General features: G+C 49.6%; 1 protein-coding gene and 1 long non-coding RNA gene across 3 annotated transcripts in view; one reads left to right on the forward strand and one right to left on the reverse strand.

The window, feature by feature from the left end:
• Positions 987-27,527, reverse strand: LOC108637166. Its single transcript, XR_001918858.1, has 3 exons — positions 27,445-27,527; positions 25,644-25,774; positions 987-1,263 (listed from the first exon to the last, which is right to left on the reverse strand). It is a non-coding gene; the product is annotated as an uncharacterized LOC108637166 (long non-coding RNA).
• The window catches only part of LMX1B (LIM homeobox transcription factor 1 beta), an 86,319-nt gene continuing 85,341 nt past the window's right edge, over positions 26,748-27,725 (forward strand). For both annotated transcript variants that reach the window (XM_018055785.1, XM_018055786.1), the window contains exon 1: positions 26,748-26,949. In XM_018055785.1, coding sequence (XP_017911274.1) covers positions 26,811-26,949 — 139 coding nt within the window. In that variant the 5' untranslated portion in view covers positions 26,748-26,810. The remainder of the gene's footprint in view (positions 26,950-27,725) is intronic.

The raw sequence follows: 27,725 nt of genomic DNA on the forward strand, positions 1-27,725 counted from the left end.
ATACGCACACCCAGCTCAAACTGGTTTAAGGCAAGAAAGAGAATCAATTCACTTGGAAGTGTCAAGTGTCAATGGAAAAATCAAGATTGACTTCAAGTAGGGACTCAAAAGTTTCCCACAACTGGTTTCTCTTGGCTCTGCTCCCCTGAAGCATACTCCCACTTGGGAGCAAGATGCCTTTGTGGCAGGAATAAGTCACACCCTCACAACTGCAAGGCTTTATGGAAAAGTGGTTGACCAAAGCCCTAAGGAATACTCCATTGGAATGGCATGAGTCCACATGACCACCCAGCAACCTATCTCTGTGGCCAGGTGCTGGGTGCACTGAGTGGCTTAAGCCCAGGTCACATGCCCCAGGGAGTGAAATCATAGTTCAGGGTAGAATAGAATTGGTTCTCTCAAAGCAAAAGCACAAACAGAGTAGTAGATGGCAGATGGGAGGGAGAAAACCTTTCCACTGCAACCGTCATCTCCAACTTACTAAAAAAGAAACTGCAGCTCAGAGATGGGAAATAGTTTGTTCAAAATGGTATAGACAGGGGAATTCTCTGGCGGTCCAGTGGTTAGGACTCTACAGTTCCACTGCAGGAGGTTCAGGTCTAGAAACTAAGATACCCCAATCCCACAAGCCACCCACATGGCAAAAAAAAAAAAAATCTCAAAATGATACAGATGGTAAGTAAGGAAGCAGGGACTCATTGTCTAGTTCTGAAGACTGGAAACTTAGTCACTATGCGATATCGCCTTCCAGGATTACCTTTGTAGTATTTTGGTGAATTTAGAAACAAAAGAAAGTCATAATTCCCCCATCAGTGGGTTTAGGGTGCTTGGCTGCTTAAGGTCAGGGTGGGGTCAGGGCACACCTGAGACACGTGTGCCCAATGCTTCCTTCCAAGATGGCGATCATCCAGTTGCTTCGCATCCTTCCATCAAGACGAGCTGTCAGAGCAACCCTGACACCAAAGAATGGCCAGTGCAGGCTGGGAAAGAAGAGAAGACCCTCCAAACACAAGTTGTAATAATAATATCTGATATTTATTGCTGGCTTATCCGGGGCCAGGCATTGTGCTCTTGTGTCCTCGTGACCCCTAGTGGACGCAGGAGCGGGTGCTGCCCTGGGTTACAGATGAGGGAGCTGAAGCACACAGCCGTCTCAGGAGGAGCCGGCTAGGAGGGAGTCTGACTCCAGAGCCAGCCCCTAATCACACGCTCTGATGCCAGCATCACAGCTCCTCACCAGCCAGGAGAGAATTTTAGTGGTACCTGCAGAGATCAGAACTGTAGAGAGTGAATGTGCTGATAACATAACGCTGAGCCATATAGGAGCCAAGTAAGGCTGATGTCTCCAGCTGATTTCTCAAGGCAGTTCCCTGGGCCTTTGTGGAGGAGAGGTTGTGCAGCCAAGGCTGAGGCCTGGTACCCTGCTTAGAAACCTGCTTAATAGTCTTCCCATTATGATATCCACCTTAGTCTTGAGTTTATAATTATTTTATGTGGTAAAGGAAATCGTCACTGGTGAAAATAAATCCAACCTCTAAGTAGACCCTTAAGTCTGAAAAGATGTTCAATTAAGAAAATGTTCATGATGCATTGTTAGTGATTTTTTTAATGCAAACTACAGAGCTATTTACATATATAGAAAAGATCCAAATGTTGTTTCTTAAACAAAGATATCCATACATAAAAGAGACCAAAGGAATAAACAGAAAGACTAACTCCAGGAGCTAGTATTATGGATTACTTTTATATTCTCATTTGTGCTTTTCTATAGTTTCTAAATTTTCTATAATTTTCTAATAGTAATAAAGTATATTATATCCATAATTTTAAAGTTATTAAAATTTTAACAAAGGTTTCTGAGTATAAGCAACGTAAGACTTCCATAACAACCTCGAGCTTTGTTCTTTCAACCTCCTTTGTTTATTTATTCATTCATTCAACAAACATCACTGGCTTCTGCTGTGTGGGGTTCTCGCTTCAAGTGGAGCAGACAGAGTTCCTTGAGGCGTTCCCTATGCAGTGGGTGGAATGACAGATAGATGCTCAGACATGAATGATGCCCTGGGTGTGAGCCCCATGAGGACAGGAGCCTGCCTAGTCCATCTCTGCATCTCAGTACCTGGGATGGAGTCTGAAACAGAGTTGGGAGCTTTGGAAATTCTTACAAACAAACGGGTGAAGTCAGGGAGACAAGAGTTCAAATCCTAGTTCATTAAGTTCCAGTTTCCATTTCTACAAAATAGGGGGATACCAACTACCTCCTGGGATTGTTTGAAGGCTGCACTAACATGCAGGCATCTTTTTATACGAAATTGGAAATAACCGTGGGCCCTCAACAAAGAACAGAAATAACGTATTTCTAGTTGGATGGATTCTGACAGTGTACAAAGTCTGCAAACAGCCGACTCACTGGAAAAGACCCTGATGCTGCGGAAGACTGAGGGCAGGAGGAGAAGAGGGCAACAAAGGATGAGATGGTCGGATGGCATCACCGATTCAAGGGACCTGAACTTGGGCAAACTCCGGGAGACAGGGAGGAACAGGGAAGCTTAGCATGCTGCAGTTCATGGGGCATTGAAGAGTCAGACACAACTTGGCGACTGAACACCACCACCACCAACACAAAGTCCGGGGTCAGCAAGTATCTGGAACTTGACCAGGAAGAAATTGGGTTTAAAATTTGGAGAAGAGTGTGTAGACTATACCCTTATTTATCTAAGAAAAGAGGAGGCATTGTATTTTTAAATGAAAGGAAAAACTGAAAACTTGAAGCAGCAGAAGTTACCGAACAGGAGAGGAACAGCACAGAGAAGCAGCGACAGAAGGTAGACCGCGTGTAACACTGCATGATTTGTGGACCTGACTTGGAAACCAGGCTAATGTTTTACATAATCATGTGTTAAATGTTTGGAAAAGGAATTCCAAATCACAAAAGCAAAACAAAGAAACAAAAAGCTAACTTATGGCAAGCTGGTGATAAAGCCATGGAGAGGAATTCTTCCAAATGACTAAAACACGGTACTTTGGACTGTCCATCCCTAACAAGATATTCCCTGAAGGCAAAGCAAAAATAAACTGCGAAAGACAAAAACACAGCAGTTGCATTGTGGGTGGTACTGGTATTCTCATCTGAGAGTGTCATCTGGAACGCTCACGTGTGCTTGGTTGTGTCTGACTGTTTGCGACCGCATGGACTGTAGCCCACCAGGCCCCTCTGTCCATAGAACTTGCCAGCAAGAATACTGGAGTGGGCTGTCGTTTCCTACTCTAGGGGATCTTCCTGACCCAGGGATCGAACCTACACTCTCCTGTGTCTCCTGCATTGGCAGGCAGACTCTTTACCACTAGTGCCACCAGGAAAGTCCGTTATGTGGACTAGGACTCAGCAAACGAGTGCACCTTTCACTGGGAACTGGGGAGAAAGGACACGCAGCATGGGAAAAAGGATATGCAGATGTAAAATGAATGAGGCTAAGTAAAAACACTGCAGCCCTGCCTTTGAATGAGAAGTGTCAATATGAATTCATATTTTGAAAATAAATTAATGGATATTTTTTTAAGCAATTTTAGGTTTACAGAAAAATTGAGAAGAAAGTACAAGAGTTCCCATATACCGCTGCATCGCTCCCTCCTCCCAATGTCCCCCATTATTAACATCTAGCATGAGTGGGGTACACTTGCTACAGTTGATGAGCCAATATTGACACATAACCATGACCCAAGGTCCGTCGTTGATATTAGGGCTCACTCTAGGTGTTGCACATTTTTTTAAAGAATCATGTACTGCTTTTTAATCAGAAATATTTTACTTATTTATGGCTATGCTGAGTCTCTGTTGCCATGCAGGCTTTTCTCCAGTTGTGGCCCATGGGCTTCCCACTGCGGCAGCTTCTCTTGTGCAGTACGTGGGCTCAGCAGTTGCAGCATATGGGTTAAGTTGCCCCAAGGCATGTGGGATCTTCCTGGACCAGAGATCAAACCCGTGTCTCCTACACTGGCAGGTAGATTCTTAACCGCTGGACCACCAGGGAAGTCCCCAGGCTCTGTACATTCTAAGGATTTTGACAAATGTATAATGACACATATCCATCATTGTAGAATCATTCAGAATAGTTTCAATGCCCTAAAAATGCCCTGTGTTCTCCCTATTCATCCCTCTTCCCACCAGCTCCTGGCAACCACAGATCTAGTTGTCTCCACGGTTTTGCCTTTTCCAAACCATCATATAGTTGGAATCATACAGTGTGTAGCCTTTTCAAATTGACTTCTTTTACCTAGCAACATGCATTTAAGGTTCCTTTATGTCTTTCCATGGCTTGATACCTTTTTTTTTTTTTTTTTTTTTTTTTTAGCACTGAATAGCATTCTATTGTGTGGATGTACTACAGTTTGTTTATCCATTCACCTTCTAAAGGACACCTTTGTTGCTTCCAAGTTTTGGCAGTTATGACTCACAATGTAGTCTACCTTTAAAAAACAAATGTATTTCTTAGCTCTGTCTACTGAAAATGCCCAGAAACACTGACTAGCCCAGTGGTGCTAAGCATTACTTAAACCTTGGCTGTAGTGTCTAAATGCCATTCCCCACTTAAAGAAACCAGGGTTCCTTGGAGAAATGGTTGATTTCCGGTCTGGGCAGAAAATGTCCAAGGCAAATCCAAGAAACTAGGGTATCTTGCTGTTCCAGAAAGCAAGAAAGTATCAGAGTCTACTAAGGTCAAAAGGCTGCAAAAGCAAACCTGAAGAGCTTCACTCTGGTCGAGGGGGAATCATTTGAGTATCTTAAGAATAATCATTGCAGGGGATTAAAACACACCAAGTAACATTAAATTTCTATGCTGATAATGATTCTAAAAAAAAAACTCCATTAAAAAATAACTTCAAGGATGTCAGGAAGCCAACTTATTATTTGAGCACTTTTAAAGAGTCAAGTACTTTGTACCATCTGCATTATGCGTATGAAGGATATTGTATTGTACCTCGGGGTAACTAAAGCATTGAAGAAGAAAGTTTCTCTTTTACAAGCCTTCTAGCTAATAAATGAAGAAGGAAGACAGAATTAGAATATCATCCTTTGGCAATCCCTAATGAAAGAATGAACTTGGGCAGTGAACATCCATGAACTGCTAACTTCACAGAAACAGAGATCACAAGATATTATGGGCCACCTGATGAAAGGATGCAATACCTCCTGTGAAGTATTGTGGCCAAAAATCGAACCTGAATCTCATCAAGACGTAGATCTAATTACAGGAAATACAGAGGACAGAGGAACATATTAAAGGACCCCACAGGAATACAATCCAGATTGAAGGAAAGTCTACAGGACAAACAACCAGGTTCCTTCAACAAATAAATGACAAGGGCAGAGAGGGAGGGAACGGGGATGCGGAGGGGACTACAGATTAAAAGGGACTCGATCAATTGAAGAAAATGGGGAAACCCGCTAGACCATTCAGGTATGACCTAAATCAAATCCCTTATAATTATACAGTGGAAGTGAGAAACAGATTTAAGGGACTAGATCTGATAGATAGAGTGCCTGATGAACTATGGAATGAGGTTTGTGACATTGTACAGGAGACAGGGATCAAGACGATCCCCATGGAAAAGAAATGCAAAAAAGCAAAATGGCTGTCTGGGGAGGCCTTACAAATAGCTGTGAAAAGAAGAGAGGCGAAAAGCAAAGGAGAAAAGGAAAGATAAAAGCATCTGAGTGCAGAGTTCCAAAGAATAGCAAGAATAGGTAAGAAAGCCTTCTTCAGCGATCAATGCAAAGAAATAGAGGCAAACAACAGAATGGGAAAGACTAGAGATCTCTTCAAGAAAATTAGAGATACCAAGGGAACATTTCATGCAAAGATGGGCTCGATAAAGGACAGAAATGGTAGGGACCTAACAGAAGCAGAAGATATTAAGAAGAGGTGGCAAGAATACACGGAAGAACTGTACAAAATAGATCTTCATGACCCAGATATTCATGATGATGTGATCACTCATCTAGAGTCAGACATCTTGGAATGCGAAGTCAAGTGGGCCTTAGAAAGCATCACTACGAACAAAGCTAGTGGAGGTGATGGAATTCCAGTTGAGCTATTTCAAATCCTGAAAGATGATGCTGTGAAAGTGCTGCACTCAATATGCAAGCAAATTTGGAAAACTCAGCAGTGGCCGCAGGACTGGAAAAGGTCAGTTTTCATTCCAATCCCAAAGAAAGGCAATGCAAAAGAATGCTCCAACTACCACACAATTGCACTCATCTCACACGCTAGTAAAGTAACGCTCAAAATTCTCCAAGCCAGGCTTCAGCAATACGTGAACCGTGAACTCCCTGATGTTCAAGCTGGTATTAGAAAAGGCAGAGGAACCAGAGATCAAATTGCCAACATCCACTGGATCCTGGAAAAAGCAAGAGAGTTCCAGAAAAACATCTATTTCTGCTTTCTTGACTATGCCAAAGCCTTTGACTGTGTGGATCACAATACACTGTGGAAAATTCTGAAAGAGATGGGAATACCAGACCCCCTAACCTGCCTCTTGAGAAATCTGGACATGGAACAACAGACTGGTTCCAAATAGGAAAAGGGGTACGTCAAGGCTGTATATCGTCACCCTGCTTATTTAACTTATATGCAGAGTACATCATGAGAAACGCTGGACTGAAAGAAACACAAGCTGGAATCAAGATTGCCGGTAGAAATATCTATAACCTCAGATATGCAGATGACACCACCCTTATGGCAGAAAGTGAAGAGGAGCTAAAAAGCCTCCTGATGAAAGTGAAAGAGGAGAGCGAAAAAGTTGGCTTAAAGCTCAACCCCCAGAAATGGGAAATAGATGGAGAAACAGTGAAAACAGTGGCAGACTTTATTTTTGGGGGCTCCAAAATCACTGCAGATGGTGACTGCAGCCATGAAATTAAAAGACGCTTACTCCTTCGAAGAAAAGTTATGACCAACCTAGATAGTATATTCAAAAGCAGAGACATTACTTTGCCGACTAAGGTCCATCTAGTCAAGGCTATGGTTTTTCCTGTGGTCATGTATGGATGTGAGAGTTGGACTGTGAAGAAGGCTGAGCGCCGAAGAATTGATGCTTTTGAACTGTCATGTTGGAGAAGACTCTCTTGAGGGTCCCTTGGACTGCAAGGAGATCCAACCAGTCCATTCTGAAGGAGATCAACCCTGGGATTTCTTTGGAAGGAATGATGCTAAAGCTAAAGCTCCAGTACTTTGGCCACCTCATGCGAAGAGTTGACTCATTGGAAAAGACTCTGATGCTGGGAGGGATTGGGGGCAGGAGAAGAAAGGGACGACAGAGGATGAAATGGCTGGATGGCATCACGGACTCGATGGACGTGAGTCTGAGTGAACTCCGGGAGATGGTGATGGACAGGGAGGCCTGGTGTGCTGTGATTCATGGAGTCGCAAAGAGTCGGACACAACTGAGCGACTGAACTGATAAGAGACAGATATGGTCTTTTTTACAAGGTGCAAAAAACATTTATGAGACAGTCAAGGAAATGTAAACAATGGCTAGATGTGCGTGATGATGATAATTTCTCTAGCTGTGATAGTGGTATTATGGCTGTAATCTCTTTTTTTAAAAAAAGATTTTTTTATTTTTAGACATTTTATCTTATGTTGGAGTATAGCTGATTAACAATGTTGTGATAGCTTCAGATGCACAGTAGAGGGCACAACACACGTGTGTTGCACATGCAAGCATACATGTATCCATTCTCCCCCATACTCCCCTCCCATCCAGGCTGCCACATAATATGGAGCAGAGTTTCCTGTGCTATATAGTAGGTCCTTGTTGGTTATCCATATTTTTAAACTTTTTATTTTGTCATGGGGTATAGCTGATTAGCGGGCTTCCCTGGTGGCTCAATGGTAAAGAACCCACCTGCAGTGCAGGAGATGCAGAGACCCGGGTTCGATCCTTGGATCGGGAAGATCCCCTGGAGGAGGGCATGGCAACCCACTCCAGTATTCTTACCAGGAGACTCCCATGGAGAGAGGAGCCTGGTGGGCTACAGTCCACAGGGTCGCAGAGTCAGGCGTGACTAAGCATGCACGCATGCCTGCACACATAGCCAATTTGTCCACCCATGGCTGATTCATGTCAATGTATGGCAAAAACCACTACAAGATTGTAAAGTATTTAGCCTCCAATTAAAACACATAAAAATTAAATTAAGTTTAAAAAAATGCTGTGATGTTGTGATAGTTTCAGGTGAACAGCGAAGAGACTCAGCCATACATATACATGTAACCATTCTCCTCCAAACCCCCCTCCCATCCAGGCTGCCACATAATATGGAGCAGAGTGTCCTGTGCTATACAGTAGGTCCACGTGCTATATGGTAGCTCCTTGATGGTTATCATCTTAAATATAGCAGTGTATACTTGTCCATCCCAAACTCCCTATCTCTTCCCACCACCCTTCCCCCACATAACAACTTCATTCTCTGAGTCTGTGAGTCTGTTTTGTAAATAAGTTCATTTGTGTCATTTCCTTTTTAGATTCTGCATATAAGGGACATCACAGGATATTTCTCCTTCTCTGATTCATTTCGCTCAGTATGACAGTGTTCTAGTCTATCCATGTTGCAGTAAATGGTATTATTTCATTCTTTTTAAAGGCTGAGTAATGTTCTGTTGTATGTAAGAACAACATCTTCCTTACCCATTCCTCCGTCAAAGAAACTTTTTCTTATCTTTTAGAAGGATACAGCCAAATTGCTAAGGTTGTGATGTTAAAGGGTCTGGGAATTGCTTCAAAACAGCCCACTGGGATAGAGGAACTGGGGTAGAATATAGATAAAACAAGACTGGGCATGAGTTATAATTGTTGAAGCTCGGTGATAGGTATATTATTCTCTCAACTTTTAGTACGCTTGAAATTTTCCATAATAAAAAAACAAGCTTACCAAAAATAAAAATATTAGCTCCTTCTAACAAAACAAGAGGTCACCCAGAGTCTCCTGTGCCTCTGATGTTTTTAGGTTGTCACCTCTTTGTGTGAAACTGACCTGAATGATAACTTTCTTCTCTTTTATCTTCCAGGTGTCTGATGGTGAGTTGGTTCTAACCTGCCTGAGCAGAAGTGAGGAGGAACCTCTTGTGATGCCCCCTTCCCATATCAGCCTGCACGCTGGGGGTGGACCACCAACCAGCAGGCAGAGGGAACCAAGCCAAGTGTGGGTCCCAGCCCGGCAGCCAACTCTGCATGAGTGAGATAGGAGGATTTTAACCGCCATCAGTACCTGAAAGGGCTCCTCTCTGGATCACCTACAGTGCTGGGCACTCACAGCCTGGCACAGGATGGATAAAAGCAGAATCATGTAGTGATTAAGAGCTCAGGTTCTGAAAGACACAGGTTCAAATCCCAGCTCTCCCAGCATGTGTCTTCACCTGCCTGAGCCTCGATTTCTCCATCTGTAGATGGGGAGCATTATGAGCCTCTTTCTCGCAAGGCTGGTGTGTGGATTCCATATGAGAATGCGTGTGAAGCAATGAACTCAGTGCCAGGCTGGAGTAACAGATGGTGGTTATTTCTGCTGCTACTATTATTGTCAGTATTTTATATTAATTATTCTATAGCTAGAATATAAAGTAAGGCTCCCCACCCCACCCCACCCCAATTCCTAATATTTGCCTCTTTCCAAAGCATTGTGTATTATGGGTCATTCTCTCAAACATTTCATTCGACCAACAGTGTGTTGTTTGGGGAAGACACATTGGCCTGAAATGACCTCACTGGGTGCTCATTTTGGATGTTAATCGCAGTAAGCTGACAAATGGGTTAAAAGAGATAAAGTAATTTCGTGTAGCTTTAGAATTTCTCCCGGGAGTGTGGCCTGGCATACATAGGGGTTGGATACTGTTGCAAACAAGCCTTTTGCAATTCACTTTACGATGCAATATAGCAGCTCTGCAGATTATGAATTTGTACCTACAAGGAGAGTAAGTATAACCTAGTGTCATAATATGTGGCCAATCAGTATTTGTGGTTGGCATAATTACTACACCAAGCATGAATTTGTCTGTCAAGCAACTTAGAGAAGTAAAGAGAGGTGCTCTGGAAAGTGATGCTGGACATTTTGAAAGGTGGCTTTGTAATGACAAAGGTCACAGACTCAAAAATGCAGGGGTAGCACAGGCAACAAAAGCAAAAATAGGGAAACTGAGCTTCAAAATGGAAAGTTTCTGTGTATTGGAGGACTTGATCAACAGAGTGAAAATGCAACCTACTGGATGTGAGAAATATTTGCAAATCATATATTTGATAAGGGGTTAATATCCAGAATATATTAGGAGGAGAAGGGGGAGACAGGACGAGATGGTTGGATGGCATCACTGACTCAACGGACAGCAAGCTCAAGGATATAGTGAGGGACAGAAGAGCGTGGTGTGCTGCAGTCCATGGGGTCACGAAAACTCAGACACAACTGAGCAACTGAACAACCACCACCAAAATCCCTATCAAACACGAAGAAAAGACTTGATAGACATTTCTCCAAAGCAGATATACAAACGACCAATGAGCACATGAAAAAATGCTTAGCTTTATTATTCATTGTTATCACTGTTCAGTCGCACTATTTATTAGACGTAAATCAAAAGTACCATGATACCATCTCACATCCATTAGGGTGCTACTATCAAAAACGGATGACACTGAGAAAGTGGAGCCCTGGTGCACTGCTGGTGGAAATGTAAAATGGTGCAGCCACTGCGAAAACCAGTATGGTGGGTCCTAAAAATAACAATAATAGAATCACCATATACAGCAATTCCAATTCTGGGTCTATACTCAAAAGAATTGAAAGTGGGAATTTGAAGAAATATTTGTATACTCATGTTCATAGCCACATTATTCACCTTAGCGAAGAGGTGGAAGCAACTCAAGACAGATGAGAAACGGATAAACAAAATGTGGCATATATGCATACAACGGAATATCATTCAGTCTTAGGAAGGGATTTCTGACACATACTATAACACAGATGAACCTCAAGGGCATTATGTTAAGTGGAATAAGCCATTCATAAATGGACAAATATGTGTGATTCCACCTAATGAGATACCTGCTGCTGCTGCTGCTGCTGCTGCTACTGCTGCTGCTGCTGCTGCTGCTAAGTCGCATCAGTCGTGTCCAACTCTGTGTGACCCCATAGATGGCAGCACCAGGCTCCACCATCCCTGGGATTCTCCAGGCAAGAACACTGGAGTGGGTTGCCATTTCCTTCTCCAATGCATGAAAGTGAAAAGTGAAAGTGAAGTCGCTCAGTAGTGTCCAACTCTTAGCAACCCCATGGACTGCAGGCCACCAGGCTCCTCTGTCCATGGGATTTTCCAGGCAAGAGTACTGGAGTGGGGTGCCATCGCCTTCTCCAAATGAGATACCTAGAGGAGTCAAATTCATAAAAGACAGAACATTGAATGGTGGTTACCAAGGGAGTCAGAGAAGGAGAGAAGAAGAAATTATTGTTTGATGGAGACAGAGTTTCAGTTCTGCAATGAAAAGAGTTCTGGAAAAGGGTGATGGCTGCACAACCAATGTGAATATACTTAAGGCCATTGTACACAAAAATAGTTAAGATGGTAAATTTTCACACAATTAAAAATAATAATAAAAAAGGAAGAAAGTCAAGAGTCTGAAATTACACTATCTCACAAACTGTAAGAAAAAGCAATATTTATACTTACTATTGCTTCTTAACCCATTTACTAGGTTACTGCTATAAACATCCAAAATTATAATAAAATTTTTGATTACAATTTTACAGATAATACCCAACTCATAATATTAATATTTTAAGTAACCATTTGAAAGTTTCATTGTCTTGAGTTCCTATACTTAAATTGGCCAAAAACATTGGAGGATAATCTTCTCATTAGGCAAATGTGGAAGAAGTGGAAGCAGTGATTAACTTTATTTTCTTGGGCTCCAAAATCACTGCAGATGGTGACTGCAGTCATGAAATTAAAAGATGCTTGCTCCTTGGAAGAAAATCTATGACAAACATAGACAGTATATTAAAAAGAAGAAACATTACTTTGTCAACAAAAGTCCATATAGTCAAAGCTATGATTTTCCCAGCAGTCATGTATGGATGTGAGAGTTGGACCTTAAAGGAGGTTGAGCACTGAAGAATTGATGCTTTCGAATTGTGGTACTGGAGAAGACTCTTGAGAGTCCCTTGGACTGCAAGGAGATCCAACCAGTCAATCCTAAAGGAAATCAACCCTGAATATTCATTGGAAGGACTGATGCTGAAGCTGAAGTTTCAATACTTTGGCCATCTGAGGCAAAGGGCTGACTCACTAGAAAAGACTCTGATGCTGGGAAAGATTGAAAGCAAGAGGAGACAGGGATGACGGAGGATGAGATGGTTACATAGCACCACCAACTCAATGGACATAAATCTAAGCAAACTCAGGGAGATAGTGAAGGACAGGAAAGCCTGGCGTGCTGCAACCCATGGGGTTGCAGAGTCGGACATGAACGAGCAACTGGACCATAACAAGGGTGCCCTCCGTTCCTCCTCGCGTGTTCAGGGAACGTGGGGCCATCTCCTGTCACTGCCATTCCCTCAGCCTGGCTCTCCTTGGGCAGCCTGGACTGTTCTGGGCTCCCACATAGACTAGAACCTGGAGCTCAGGGCCCCAAAACTCCCCCAAAGCCTTCTGCCTCCCCCGTGGGGAGCTTCCTAAACACAGAAAACATTTATTGTCTAAAATGCTCTTGTTTGTGTTATGCTTCTTAATGTTCCTTTATTAAAAAGAAATGAGTTTCTGAAAGAGATGGTTGAAAACAGATTTTTTTAAATTGCTCTTGTGCCCTAACACCCTGAAAATACAGTTTTCCTTTTGGGGGGGTCCCCTCTGGGCTGCCACCCTCCAATTGTCCCCACAATAAGCTCCTTCCATGGGAATCTGGCCTCTGCTCAGCAGTGGCAGACAAAGGCCTGAGGCCCCAAGGGTGAAATCCTGATGGTCATCACCATGCACTGGGTGCTTATGAAGGGGACCAGGCTCCTGGCTACCTCTTCTTGACCCCTTGCACTGTGTGAGACACCACTGCATCCTAGGAGTTGCGTCTGTGGTTGCCATCAAGAAGCCTTAGGTAGGGACATTCCCTGACGGTTCAGTGGTTAGGACTCCGTGCTTCCACTGCAGGGGTATTGGATTCGATCTCAGGGTGTGGAATGAAGATCCTGCATGCTATTTGGCCAGAGAACAAAAACAAAACCAATATTTAACCTATGCAACCAAAAGGTCTCATTAAACAAACCCCACTTGGAAAAATAAAAATGAGAGTCCCCAGGTATATCAACCATGTGTGCTAAGTTGCTTCAGTCGTGTCCGAGTCTTTGGGACCCCATGGACTGTATAGCCTGTCAGGCTCCTCTGTCCATGGGATTCTCCAGGCAAGAATACTGGAGTGGGTGGCCAAGCCCTCCTTCAGGTAATCTTCCGCATCCAGGGATCGAACCTGTCTCATGTTTCCGGCAGCAGCAGGCGGGTTCTTTACCACTAGCGCCACCTAGGAAGCCCATATCCACTATGAAGTAAAGTGAAGTCGTTCAGTCGTGTCCGACTCTTTGCGACCCCATGGACTGTAGCCCACCAGGCTCCTTTCATCCATGGAATTTTCTAGGCAAGAGTACTGGAGTGGGTTGCCATTTCCTTCTCCAGGGGATCTTCCTGACCCAGGGATCGAACCCGGGTCTCCCGCATTGCGGGCAGACGCTTTACCGTCTGAGCCATCAGGGAATCAACTATAGTGAAGTTAAAATAGCTTAGTCGTGTCCAACTCTTTGCGACCCCATGGACTTAGTCCATGGAATTCTCCAGGCCAGAATACTGGAGTGGGTAGCCTTTCCCTTCTCCAGGGGATCTTCCCAACCCAGGAATAGAACCCAGGTCTCCCACATTGCAGGCGGATTCTTTACCAGCTGAGCCACAAGGGAAGCCCAAGAATGCTGGAGCGGGTAGCCTGTCCCTTCTCCAGCGGATCTTCTCGACCCAGGAATCGAATCGGGGTCTCCTGCATCACAGATGGATTCTTTACCAACTGAGCTATGAGGGAAGCCCCGTATCAACTATACCTCAATCTTAAAAAATACTTTTTAAAGGAGGCAAGAATATACAATGGAGTAAAGACAATCTCTTTAACAAGTGGTGCTGGGAAAACTGGTCAACCACTTGTAAAAGAATGAAACTAGATCACTTTCTAACACCGCACACAAAAATAAACTCAAAATGGATTAAAGATCTAAATGTAAGATCAGAAACTATAAAACTCCTAGAGGAGAACATAGGCAAAACACTCTCAGACATAAATCACAGCAGGATCCTCTATGATCCACCTCCCAGAATTCTGGAAATAAAAGCAAAAATAAACAAATGGGATCTAATTAAAATTAAAAGCTTCTGCACAACAAAGGAAAATATAAGCAAGGTGAAAAGACAGCCTTCTGAATGGGAGAAAATAATAGCAAATGAAGCAACTGACAAACAACTATCTCAAAAATATACAAGCAACTTATGCAGCTCAATTCCAGAAAAATAAATGACCCAATCAAAAAATGGGCCAAAGAACTAAATAGACATTTCTCCAAAGAAGACATACGGATGGCTAACAAACACATGAAAAGATGCTCAACATCACTCATTATTAGAGAAATGCAAATCAAAACCACAATGAGGTACCACTTCACACCAGTCAGAATGGCTGCGATCCAAAAATCTGCAAGCAATAAATGCTGGAGAGGGTGTGGAGAAAAGGGAACCCTCCTACACTGTTGGTGGGAATGCAAACTAGGACAGCCACTATGGAGAACAGTGTGGAGATTCCTTAAAAAATTGCAAATAGAACTACCTTATGACCCAGCAATCCCACTGCTGGGCATACACACCGAGGAAACCAGAATTGAAAGAGACACATGTACCCCAATGTTCATCGCAGCACTGTTTATAATAGCCAGGACATGGAAACAACCTAGATGTCCATCAGCAGATGAATGGATAAGAAAGCTGTGGTACATATACACAATGGAGTATTACTCAGCCATTAAAAAAAATTCATTTGAATCAGTTCTGATGAGATGGATGAAACTGGAGCCAATTATACAGAGTGAAGTAAGCCAGAAAGAAAAACACCAATACAGTATACTAACACATATATATGGAATTTAGGAAGATGGCAATGACGACCCTGTATGCAAGACAGGAAAAAGGACACAGATGTGTATAACGGACTTTTGGACTCAGCGGGAGAGGGAGAGGGTGGGATGATTTGGGAGAATGGCATTCTAACATGTACACTATCGTGTAAGAATTGAATCGCCAGTCTATGTCTGACGAAGGGTGCAGCATGCTTGGGGCTGGTGCATGGGGATGACCCAGAGGGATGTTGTGGGGAGGGAGGTGGGAGGGGGGTTCATGTTTGGGAATGCATGTAAGAATTAAAGATTTTAAAATTTAAAAAATTAAAAAAATTAATAAAAAAAAAGGAAAAAAAATGTCTTGAAAAGGCCAACATAAAGTTAAAGATGTACTTCAAGGAGACACTATATTTTTGGAAGGTCCATTTAGATAAGTGGGATTTGAGACTTCCAAGAAGCATGTACAAATAACAGCAGATGTTCCTAAACACCTCTACAGGATACATGTATATGCAGGGAGAGGTGGAGTGGTCTGAAGAATTAACAGGACAGAGACAAGGCAACTGTGGGGACACAGATAACAGGGACAATGAGACAGACACTTTAGGTTACTACCCTTGACAGGCATCAACTTTGGCTATTTCTTTTTCAACGTGCCAAAGATTCAGATTCCTAGGAAAGAGCCAGAAAACCTTAGATTTCCCCCCTCCCCTAAATGTACCCAGTTGTTTACTTTTCTTAGTGACTTAAAAATATATAAGCATTTAAATTTAAAAAAAAATACTTTTTAATTTAAAAAAGAAAAAAACAGAATTCTAGAAACAGAGAACAGCCTCTCCATACCTCACCATCTTCCATCCCCCATCCTCCCGCCTTTAAGCTCCTCCCCACCCGCAGCTCTGCTGCCGCAGTTTCCCCAGACCATTCCACCCTCCCCTGGAGTCCAGCAAGCTCAGGTCTCCATTTGTGTGTTTTCCAGCCTGGGCTTGAGTCCAGGTTTTCTTCTCCCACATCCTTAGGGCTCCCCAGCAGAGGGAAGGGCAGTGAAATGGGATAAAATGGGGGCAATTATTCAGTGCAATCAGCCTCATCTTATGCCATGAGAAGTGATTTCTTGCCTTGAGTCCTCAGCTGGTGTATGTGGGAGACATGTATCTTCAACCACTGAGCGAGCACAATACGGCCCGTTTTATATCTCAAGAGCACTTGTCTCCTCCCCATCTTGCAGATCCCCTTCCACCCCTATCCACTGAGGAAGTCCTCCCCATCGCTCCTTCCTGAGACCGCGGGACTGTTGAAGAGTGGGGAAGACAGATAACCCATCGCCCCATGATGATGAAATACACATTGCTGAAAACACATAAGAGGAAGACCTAAGCTAGTCCAATAAGTGAAGGAAGGCTTCTGGGAGGTGGTGACGTTTACACTGAGTCCAAAAGGATGAATAGGAGTAAGCTAAGAAAACAGAATGGAGAAAGTCTGCCAGGCAAAGGGAACAGCCTGTTCAGAGCCTGCAGGCAGGAGAGAGTAGAGCTGTCTGAGAAGCTGAAATAAGGCCAACAGTTTTGGCGAGTAATGCAGAATGGAGGGGAAAGAGGTAGGGCTGAGGCCAGGGGGTGGACACAAGCCAAGAAGCCTTAGAGCCCATTGGGAGGATTCTAGACTTGGAGGCTTTTCCTAGGTTTGGAAAGCCTGAATTGCCAAGCTCGTCCAGGGAGAATAACTGTGCCGGGCAGATTATGTGGGCTGAAGTGGAGGTGGAGGCCAGGGTGCCAGGTTGCAATTCTCTGCCTTTTCTATGCACTGGGAACAGTCACAGGCCTGTCTGGATGCCACAGACTTCAACAACACACCAGCCTGCCACCCTTCTGGGGCGGCCCAGCACCCACAAGTGGCAGTGGCTACTGCCCTGGTTCTACCACTCAGGAACCATGAGCAAGGCATTTCCCTTCTCTGGGCCTCGCTTTCCTCATCTGTATAATGGGTATCAGTGCCAGCTATCTCACAGGCTTGTTTTACGATGTCATGAGATCACAGGGCCTTCCCAGGTGGCGCTAGTGGTAAAGAACCTGCCTGCTAATGCAGGAGACATAGGAGATATGGGTTTGATCCCAGGGTCAGGAAGATCCCCTGAAGGTGGGCGTGGCAACCCATTTCAGTATTCTTGCCTGGAGAATCCCATGGACAGAGGAGCCTGGTGAGCTACGGTCCATAGGGTTGCAAAGAGTCAGACATGACTGAAGCGACTTGGCACGCACTCAGGCACGCACAAGATCACAGATTTTAGAGACTTCACAAAAGCCTAGAATGGTCATCAATACAGGTTCGTTGTTATCATCATTACTATTATTATTATTGGTGTTTGCAGCCTGTCCCAACTCCTAAAACACTGTTTCATCCGTTGGTTGCTGGATGGTTTCAGGGACAGACACCGCCAAGGCCCAGCACTGCAATGCTCTACTTTTTTGCATAAAAGTGCATTTTGCATTCAGAAGAGCCCCTCCTTCCACAGAGGGTCCAGCGGGGTTGCTCGGGGGACACATTCCAGAAAGAATAACTCTGTGTAACATGAAACCCTGAATCTGGAAACACAACCTCTATGGGAAATTAGAGGATAAGGTCTGCTCTGCGGACCGCCCAACATCATTCCATACAAAAGGGATATTGAAACCCAAAGGCCTCGTCACTTGGCCTCCCGCCTATGGTCTCACCCTTCATCACAGCCAGAAAGATCTTCCTAAAAAACAAACTTGACTGTGGCATGATCTTGTTCAAACCCTCCCATGGCTCCCTGCTGCCCTTGGGTTCAAGTCCACACTCCTCGTCGTGACCTAGGATGTCCTGCGGTCAGACTCCTGTCCACACCTGCAGCCACAGCCTTTCTCTGACCCAGCCATTTGGGCGTCCAATGGATCGAGTTATTTCCCACCTCAGCACCTTTGCATATCCAGTGACACTCTTGCCCCCTGCTCCAACAGGCCACCTCCAATTCTTCCAGACTCAAAAGCCCATAGGTCTTGTTGAACCTCCAAATAGTAATGAAAAGTGGTAATACTATCCCCATTTCCTAGATGAAGAAACTGAGGTCCAATGAACTATCACATGGCTCCTGAAACTAAGCCTCAGACAAAGTCAGGCAAACTCCAGAAACCTTTGTGCACCCAAGAGGATGTACCTGGGTGCACCTCCATCGTAACAGGAGAGCAGAGGGGGACCGGATAAGAGGGTTGAGCCAGTGCGGTGCAAAGGCATACCACTCACACATTTGTAGTTCAAGGCAAGAAATGTGACCTCGCTGAACCTCAGTTTTCTCATCTGTAAAGTGGGATTAAATAACATTACGTACCTCATAGGCACCTTGTGAATCTTCAGGACCAACATACAGGAAGCGCCTGGCGTGTGGTGGATACTCAGTGACTGGCACAATGCCGCCCTCCCTGGCTGCATCTGGGAGGCTGCACCCGTCCCGACCAGCCCTTCCCAGACTAGACTTGCATCCCCCGAGGTTAGGCTGCTGGGGCCTGGGAACCATCCCTGCCCTGTTTTCTGTTTTGGGTTTTGTGTTTCCCAGCGTTTCCTTTGGAAAAAGTCCAGCTTCCTCCCTGCTGGAAGGAGGCAGAGGGGGATTGTTCACGCCTGTGCCGGGATGCCCAGGGGAGCCATGTGGGGAGGCGACAAGAGCCTGAGGTTTGGGGTCTGGCCAATCCAGGTTTGAATCCAAGATCTGACACTTAGAATGCTGTGTGACCCCGGGCAAGTGACCTCACCTCTCTGAGGTGCTGATTTCCTCACCTGTTAAAGGGTCTCATGATTTCTACCTCACAAGATACTGGATATGGATGGAGGGACTAGGATTAGACTCTGGATCCACTTCCCCAGTGTACATACAGTAATTCCTTTGGGGGAAGGGGCTGAAGAGCAGGGGAGAAGCCACAGGTTATAGCAGGAGTCACCAATTCATACACTCCCTGACAAACTGAAGGGGATGGGTGTGTAGGGGTTAATTAGGGGTTGGGAGAGGGCACAGTTCAGCTCCAGATTATCAACACCCCACTGGAATAAGGATCCAAGATAAGCAGACCTCTGGATTTTCAGGAGAAAAATCCCTATTTTCATGCAAAACCTCATGATTAAAGTATGGTTAAGATGTACATACCCTATGACTGTGCACATATAAAATTCAAAACCAGACAAAACTCATGTATGGTGATAGAAACCAGATAGCAGTTTCCTTCATGAAGTGGGTGGGCAGTGCCTGGGAGTAGGGCTGCAGAGACATTCTGCGTAGCCAGAACATTTCCTCTCTTGATTAGGGTCTTTGGGGCATAAGTGTGTCCCCTTCATAATTTTATGCATTGTGCACTTCTCTGCATGTTTTTGTTGTTGTTGTTTAGTCACTAAGTCGTGTCTGACTCTTTTGAGACCCCATGGACTGCAGCCCACCAGGCTCCTCTACCCATGGGATTTCCCAGGCAAGAATACTGGAGTGGGTTGTCACTTCCTTCTCCAGTGCATCTTCCTGACCCACGGATCAAACCCAAATCTCCTGCTTGGCTGGCGGATTCTTCACCCCTGAGCCATAGCGTACTTCGATAAAAATGCTAAAATAATTTGCGAACAAATGAATCAAGACGACAGTGCTGGGAGGAGAGACAGCCAGCATGAACCAAAGCTGAGTGCACCTGCAGGCATCTCAAGCAGCCAGGTGGACACCTGAGGCAGGGACACAGATGCTTCGAGCTCCTGACCCCCTGACCTGGCTCCTGGCCTTTAGGGAGCGCCCCTGCTTCCCCGGGCCACACAGGAGGAACGCCCATTCTGCATCACCCTGGCCACCTTTTCCGGAGAAGGCTGGGGAGCCACATGTCCCTTCAACCTGCCTCTCCACCAGATTCCGCTGAGCTCAAATTCCAGAGAAGTAGGTCTACCCTGCCACTTGGATGATAACATGACATGTGCAAAACTCACCCTTATTTTTTATTCATCTTTCTTCACCAAGAATACCCAGAGGACAGTAATCAAAAGGCAGGCAGAGTTCTGTTTCCAAAGAAAGCCTTCAGAATCTGTGCTTCACACAACCCACCTCCTAGCCCAGGGCAACTCCATGCAGCAAACCCAAAGGCTGCAAAACTTATTTGGTGGCATCCCCGGTTCCTATGAGCCCTTAGCAGAGGGGGGGTGGTCTGCAGGGGGACGGCCTCGGCTCCGCCCCTCTGCCTGGGCCGGATATCTTGGTTTTATTTTTATTTTCATTCTCGTTCTTTTCTGAGGGCCAACAGAAGACGCACACGCCTCCTATATAAAGCGGCACTAGCCAAAACAAATGCACGTCAAATGCATTTATTTGCACAGACACTCATAAAAACTTTACTAGACACCGAATAATTACAGGAAGAGGCAAACCTCCAGCTCTGCCAATCCCCCGCTTTTGAAGTGGATTTAAGATAAAGATCAAATAGGCTGGGCGCTGGCCCTCGCATCACACCCAGCCCCCTTCCCCAGTCATGGACCCTCAGGGTGGAGACCAATGAACTTTCTTGCTTTTGTGAATTTGTGTCCAATTCATATAAAATGTCTTTCTGCGAGTTATTCTTAAGTGTCTTAATGGGGGTTTTATGGCTCAAAATATGGTCCTGGGCCTTTTCTTTGTTCTGGCTCAGGTCCTCCGTCAGGGAAGCCCCCGGTTCTATAGGAGTCGCTGAAATACCCCAGCCTGTCCATTTGGCAAGAAATGCAAAGATTCTTGAGGAAAGTGCCTTTTAGGAAATAAATATAAATGGCACCTTGGGAGTCCCACACGGACAGCTTGGATGCTTTGGGCTGAAGCCCCTAATTCTGTTGCCGTCTGAAAAACCCCTCAGCCTGGGCTCCACAGCCAAAGCGGGGAGTGAAGGCTGAGACTGTGCTGGGCTGTCTGGGCACTGCCTGGGTGGGGGATGGGGGGGGGGTCTCCTGGGCCCGACCCACAGCTGCCTGGACCTGAGTTTCACCTGCCCTAAAGGAAGATAGATTGTTGAGCTCGGCATGCGTTTGGGCGGGAAGGAGGCAGCTGCAGTCTCTCCTAAGTCCTGGGGACTCTCTTTCCTCCAGACATCTGAGTGGAGACGCACTATGTGCCAGGCACTGTGCTGAGCGTTTGTAGTCCATTCTCACAACAGCCCTGCGGGAATTCAGGCTATTACGCCCACTTTACAGATAAGGAAGCTGCAGTACGGAGTGAGGGGAGGGCCTTCTGGAGGTCCTGAACCAGATGTGGGGGGACTCCCTGAGACCTGCTCTTCACCCCACTTCTAACCCACTCCTTGGCCAGTGAGAGATCTCAGCCCTGGGCCACCTGACTGGGGCACCGTCCTTCTCCAGCCCTGAGGGCTCAAAGCAGCCTTTCGATCTGCAATCCTGAGTCAGGATCTCCTGACCCACCAAGGAGAAATCTCATGACTAATGACCCAGACCTTGTGCTGAAAAGTCATGAGTCCGTGGCCAGAGACCCCCACCATCTGGCTGAGGATAGGGGCTGGGCCGAAGAGAGGGCTGAAGGACTTTGCTGGAGCTGGACGGTCCCCACGTTGCACACGGACACACACCCGCACACAGCCTGGAATCACACACACTGTGCCTTACCAGCAAGTTCTGACTAAAGTCTTGTCCCCCACCACCTCAGTCTAGAAAACCCCAGATGGGAGAGTGAGGCCTGCTCCCAGTCCTGAGTCAGAGGGACGCCCCTCAACTTGGAAACCGCACCTCCCCCCAGTTATTCCTCTGGGCACCTCCACGGGACTCAGGGTCTCTGAGCTCTCCGCAGACATGGGAAGACCACAGACCCTCTTCCCTGGGCTGTGAGAAGGTGACCAGATTACTTATCACACACATGCATCTCTCTGCTAGCTGAGAAGAGACCTGAGCCTTTGACCCCTGTGTCCCGGGGGTCAAGTACAGCCGGTGATCCAAGGAGTCAAAGGTGATCACATCTGGCTCCAGAGGCCGGTACACTCGACCCCTTCAGTGCCTTCCCACTTCACTTCCTGAGCACCCAGGTCTTCAGAGCCCAGGCTAAGTCCTGGGAGGAGCAGCCCCCAGCCTAGGTCTTGGCTGGGGGCCGCAGCTCTGGTCCAGGCTGGCCTCCCCCACATTCCCGCACCCGTGCATCTGAGGATCTCAGGGGCCAGTGGCCAGCAAGCAAGGCAGGACGGGGTCTGTGTGCTCTGGCAGCCCTGACTCTACCCCTGGCTGGCAGGGTGGAATCTCCGATCCGCACAGCTCGGCGCCCTCGCTGTGCGGCACCAGGCTGGGCGGCGCCCTGTCCTCCACCCCTGCCCAGGATTCTGGCTTCCAGCTGGGGCTGTAAACTGGGAGGGGACTCACGGCTGGCTCTGGTCAGAAGCACGGCTGGGGGAGAACAGACAGGGCTCCACTGCCGGGAGGGTGGGAGTCCTAGGGCCCTGCTTGTGGGCCGCTGGTAGCGCAGGCAGCCGGCGGGAGCACTAAGCCCTAAGGAAAGGAGCAAGGAGGTAGAAAGAAAGGCACAGTGGAAATGAGGTGTCCATAGAAATGGGGAGCTAAGACTCCCGCCCTATAGCTTCCATCTCAGTTCTTGCTTCTTCCCAAGTGATTCTGCACAGTCGGCTGGGTCTTCCCTTAGGTGGAGAAAACCCGAAGCTGTTTCTGACACCTTAGTGCGAGCCCAAGAGAATCCCGGATCGCCAGAGGGCCTGGGGTCGCCCTGGGGAAGAATCTGCGGCTTCTGTCGGCCGGTCCAAGCAAGACAGCACTCGCCGGCTATCGGTAGTACCCAACTTCGGGCTGAGGCCCCGTTTCTACCGTGCAGTCTGCTAAGTTTTCAGCAGGGGAAGCCCGTCGGGAGATGCAGGAGCCACGACTGGGCTTGAAAGAGACCTGGGGCCTCTGCGCGCAGCTCGAAGGAGCCGGGATGCCGCCGATTCAGCTGAGGGAGAAGGGGGCAGAGACAAAAGGCAAGGACAGGACCGCGGGTTGATCCAGAGGGTGGGGAATTAATGCGCAGCAAACCAGGAGGAGGAGGAGATGGGAAACCAGGTTCGTGGCCTAAGGAACCCTGCTCCCAGATCAGAGACAGCAGACTGCGGCCGGGGTCCAAGCCCGAATCTCAGCAGCTGCGGACAGCTCTGGGCACCCGCCTTGGCCCTGGTGGTGTGGGCTGTGAAGCCGGCAGGAGCACAGGGTGATGGGCCAAGATTCTGTACGTCCTGGGTGCCAGGTGAGCCATGTACCCGAAGGTGGGTCGCCGGCTCACCCTTCTGCTTGGAGATGCAGCCTGTGAGCCACCCCGGGAATGCGACCCTGGGCACAGTCCCGACTCAACTCTGTACACCAGCCAGAGAGTCCCAGAAGCTCAGAGGTCTCCATTCCGACAAAGGGGAGAAGAGAGTTGTGGAGAAGAGGCTTGGCACAGGGAAGGTGGGGAATGGGAAACAGGAAGAAGGGGATGACCTGCTGTTCCTGGAATTTAGAGTCTGAGGTGGGTCTGCAGGACCTGTGATGGAAGAGAATTCCTACTGGAGGGAAGAGAATTCCTAAGTGCGCTCTGAAGGAGAAGAGGGTCTGGGCCTGGAACAAGGACCCTCTTGCCTACAAGCAATCGCCCGACAGAGGGTGCAAGAATGCAGCGCTGCCAGCAGAGGGCAGAATGTGCCCGATCGGTCCGCCAGCCCTGAGCCCGGCTCTGCGCCCCGGGCTCTGCGCGCCCGAGCCTAGTCAGCCCGGCTTCACCCGCCGCTACCTCGCCCCCAGTCCCAGGCACCCGGCGAGGACGGTCTAGGCCCAGTCCCAGGCCCGGCTTCGGGAGCTCAAGGCCTGGGGTTTCCAGGTTGCCCAAGGACAAGAGACCAAGGGCTTGTGGGAGAAACTCCACACCCACTTATCCGCTGTCCTGGATACAGACACACAAAGACGCCAAGAAATCAAGAAAAACACGGAGACACAAAGACACACAACTCGGAGACTCGCGAGCACACAGAATCGTTCGGAAACTCGGAGGTACACACAGACACACAAAGGTGACACCAAGACAGCAACAGAAAAGGATCCCGTACACAATACGGAGGATGAGAGTCATACAAAGACCTAGGGACCCGCATAGCGTGACAGGCGCAAGGGCGCACACAAAGACCTACAAAAACGCTAACGATATGGAGACATAGAAGGCCCAGCAGACTCACATCCAAGCACACACGGGCGCGGGGGAATCAGACACGGATTCAGAATCACATACTCGGAGCCCAGACAGTTGTAGGGACGCAGAGAAATCGTATGTGCACAGAGACACGGGTGCGCAGGCATGGCAGAACCTCAGACACGGGAGCATCGAAAGGCACAGACACACACACGCAGATACCCACCGACATACACGCAGGTACTGGGATGGGGGGGGAGCTTTCTAATCCTCCACAAAGCCGGGCTCCTCCGCGGGGCCCCGCGGCACAGGGGGCCACTTCTTACCAAGCCTCCCGCAGGCTTCAAATCCGATCCGCCCTCTCGCCTCCAGCGGGGTCAGGGGACCCGCCTCCCTTGCCCTCCTCCCCCGCCCCGCTCCGCGCCGCTGCTCCGCTCCGGGAGGGGCCCGGGCTGCCCCCAGCGGAGCGCAGGGTCAACCTGCGCCTGCCCCCGGGCCGCCTCAGCCCCCCTGCTCCCGGGCGAGCCGTGCCTCCGTGGGGACCCCGGGAGCCGAAGACACAGCCGGCCCGGGCGCGGTGCGCCGCAGCCGGACGCAGCGGCCTGCGTGCGGAGTGCGGGTGCCAGACCCGATGGGAGCCAGGTCGGGCGGGCGCCCGAGTCTGCCGCTCGTTCTCGCCGGCCTTTCCTTTCCCGGTGCCGAGGCCCACTCTGCCCAGACTGGCCAGGGCCCTGTCCCTGCCGGGCATGGCCTATTGACCCCCGGCAGGGTTCCTCAGCCACCCAAGGTAGCTTATATTCCAGCGATCAATCCGGTTTCCTTCGCGCTCTCCAGCGCACGTCCTCCGCGACCCTAGGGCCACCGCCTTCTACCCCTGCCCCTCATTGCCAATCCTGCGAGGCCGGGAATTGTTCCCACCCCTAGGCACGATCGCTTTCTCACTCCTAACCATCCTCTAAACTCTATGCCGCCTGCAGCCCGGCCTCACCTTTCTGGCCTGCCCCAGTGTTCCCAATCTTCATCCTGGGGGCCCTTCTCAGATCTTCGCTCACCCGTCCACCCACTCTCTGCCACGTCTGAAGCTTTCCCGGACCCCCACCCCCAAATCTGGAGCCAAATCCCACTCCCCCACCCCGGGCCAGGACTTTGGCAAGTCCTGGGCCAGCAGCCCTTCCCTCTTGCCTGCCGGTCCCCGAGCTTCGATCCCCGCAGCCAGCCCTCTCCACAGAGCACACCGGATCCGGGAAGGCGCCCGCACCGGGGTTGGCTGGGGTGGGGGACGGGGGGACGCCAACTCAGCCCGGTGCGACCTACCTCGGCCGACGGTCGGGGTCTCCCTTGGGCGGCCACTGCGGGTCGGCGCCGTCCCCTGGTGGAGCCGCTGCTCTCCCCGCCGTCCGTGAAGAGTCTGTCCTCGCTCAGGGCCAATCCTCTTAGCGCTGAAGCTTTACAAAATATTAATAATAAAGAAGGCAAGAAGAGGGAAGGAAAAAAAAGAAAGAAAAGCTTTCATTCCCCAACTCCCAAATCAATTTTTCAAGGGGGTGGGGCAGAAGGATTTGTTTCGAAGGCGACCCAAACTTCTGCGAAGGACCCGCGGGGCACTCGGCCTGGCCGGGGGCGCCCGGGTCCGCACTCGGGGGACCAGCGCAGCGCGGGGAGCTCAAGCCGGGGGGCCGCGGGGAGCCCTCCCGCCGGGGGGCGGGGAGGGTTGGAGAGGTGGGGGGTGGGCAGCGACGGCACTATTTGACGTGGAGTCGCCGGCTCATCCCGGCGCAGGGATACGAGGCGCACCAATGAGTTCAAATGTCAGGAAGTTTGAGGAGCGGTGAGGCGGCTCCCGGCCGGGGTATCCCTCCGCCGCCGGCCCCGCAGCTCTAAACCGAGCGGCTCCTCGGGCGCACCATGGCACTGGGGTAGCGCGGGGAGCGCGCCTGGAAGCCCGCGGCCCGCTGCGCCCCGCCCGGAACCCCGCTGCGCCGCCCGCGCGCCCCCCCCTCAGCCCGCGGGGCCGCCCCTGCACCCCCACCCCCTCCCCCGCCCGCCGCCGCCGCCGCCGCGGCCGCCGCCGCCACCACCACCACCAGCACCGCCGCCGCCGTCTCCTCCTCCCGCGCGGCTCCGTCCGCCGCCGCCGCTCGCCGCCGCTGCAGCCCGGCCCCGGGGCTGACAGGCAGGTGACTGACAGAGGAGCCGGCGCGCGTGCCCACGAGTGCCCCCGGAGAGAGCGCGGCGCGGGCTGCAGCCGCCCCGGCCCGCCCGCACGACGCCGGGGCCGGGGGCCAGCGAGTGGCCGCTCCGCACTCGCCGGGGGCAGCCGGCGGCCCCAGCCGCAGCTCCAACCCCGCGAGGGCCGGGCCTCCCCGGCTCCCCGGCTCCCCGGCGGCGGCGGCGGCGGCGGCGGCGGCGGGAGGCGAGCAGGCCGGCAGGCGGGCGGGCAAACACCCTGGCCGGCGGGGCCCGCAGCGCGCCCCGCGTCCCATGGATATAGCAACAGGTCCCGAGTCGCTGGAGAGGTGCTTCCCCCGCGGGCAGACGGACTGCGCGAAGATGTTGGACGGCATCAAGATGGAGGAGCACGCCCTGCGCCCCGGGCCCGCCACTCTGGGGGTGCTGCTGGGTGAGTGCGGGGTCGGGACGCGCCCGAGTGGTCTACTGGCAGGGGACAGGGGCCTTGGCCCCTGGAGGTGGACACGGGGGGTCCAGGCCAACGGATAAAGGCAATGGTGTTGCAGAACGTGGGGGTGTTGGGGACACAGAGAGAAGGCTCCTGGAGTGATCACCAAAGGGACGAGAGGCACGCCTAGACAGGCATCCTGAGGGGACAGAGGTACGCAGGGACACCCCCTAGGAGGAGCAAGGACAGGCACAGCTCCAGCCGCCACCTCCTATCCTCACCGGGCCGCAGTTCTAGAGCTGCCACTCGGGAGGCGAGAGGTAGGGGTGATGGAGAGGGCAAGAAGTCACCTCGGCAAGCTTGGGAGTGGTGCCGGGTCACTTGGGGAAGGACCGTGTCTAAGAAATGTTCCCCGGGTCACCCAGATTACAGATGTGGGGGGAGATGTGGGAGAGAAGACAGCGAACGCCACCGTGGGGCGTGCGCCTAAGCCCTCACCTCTTCTGTCTCGGTCCCTGCCGGCTGCCCTGCGCCGTGCTGGTTCCTCCTCTCTGGTATTACCACCGAGCGCTGGATCTCCGGAGCAGGGGAGCGCGCAGCGCCGAGCCGAGACTCCAGGCCCGCGCGGCCTCTCGGCGCCGGAGTCCGCCGACCGGGATGAACTCACTGAGTCTGCCCGGCCCCTGGCGCGGCGGCCGGGGAGGCGCAGGCATGCGGGCGGCGCTCCCGGGCTGCCCTCGCCTTTGGGGCCGGGGGCCGCGGGCATAGCGCGATCGGGA

This window comes from Capra hircus, chromosome 11 (genome assembly GCF_001704415.2).
Source record: "Capra hircus breed San Clemente chromosome 11, ASM170441v1, whole genome shotgun sequence".
Classification (NCBI taxonomy): Eukaryota; Metazoa; Chordata; class Mammalia; order Artiodactyla; family Bovidae; genus Capra; species Capra hircus.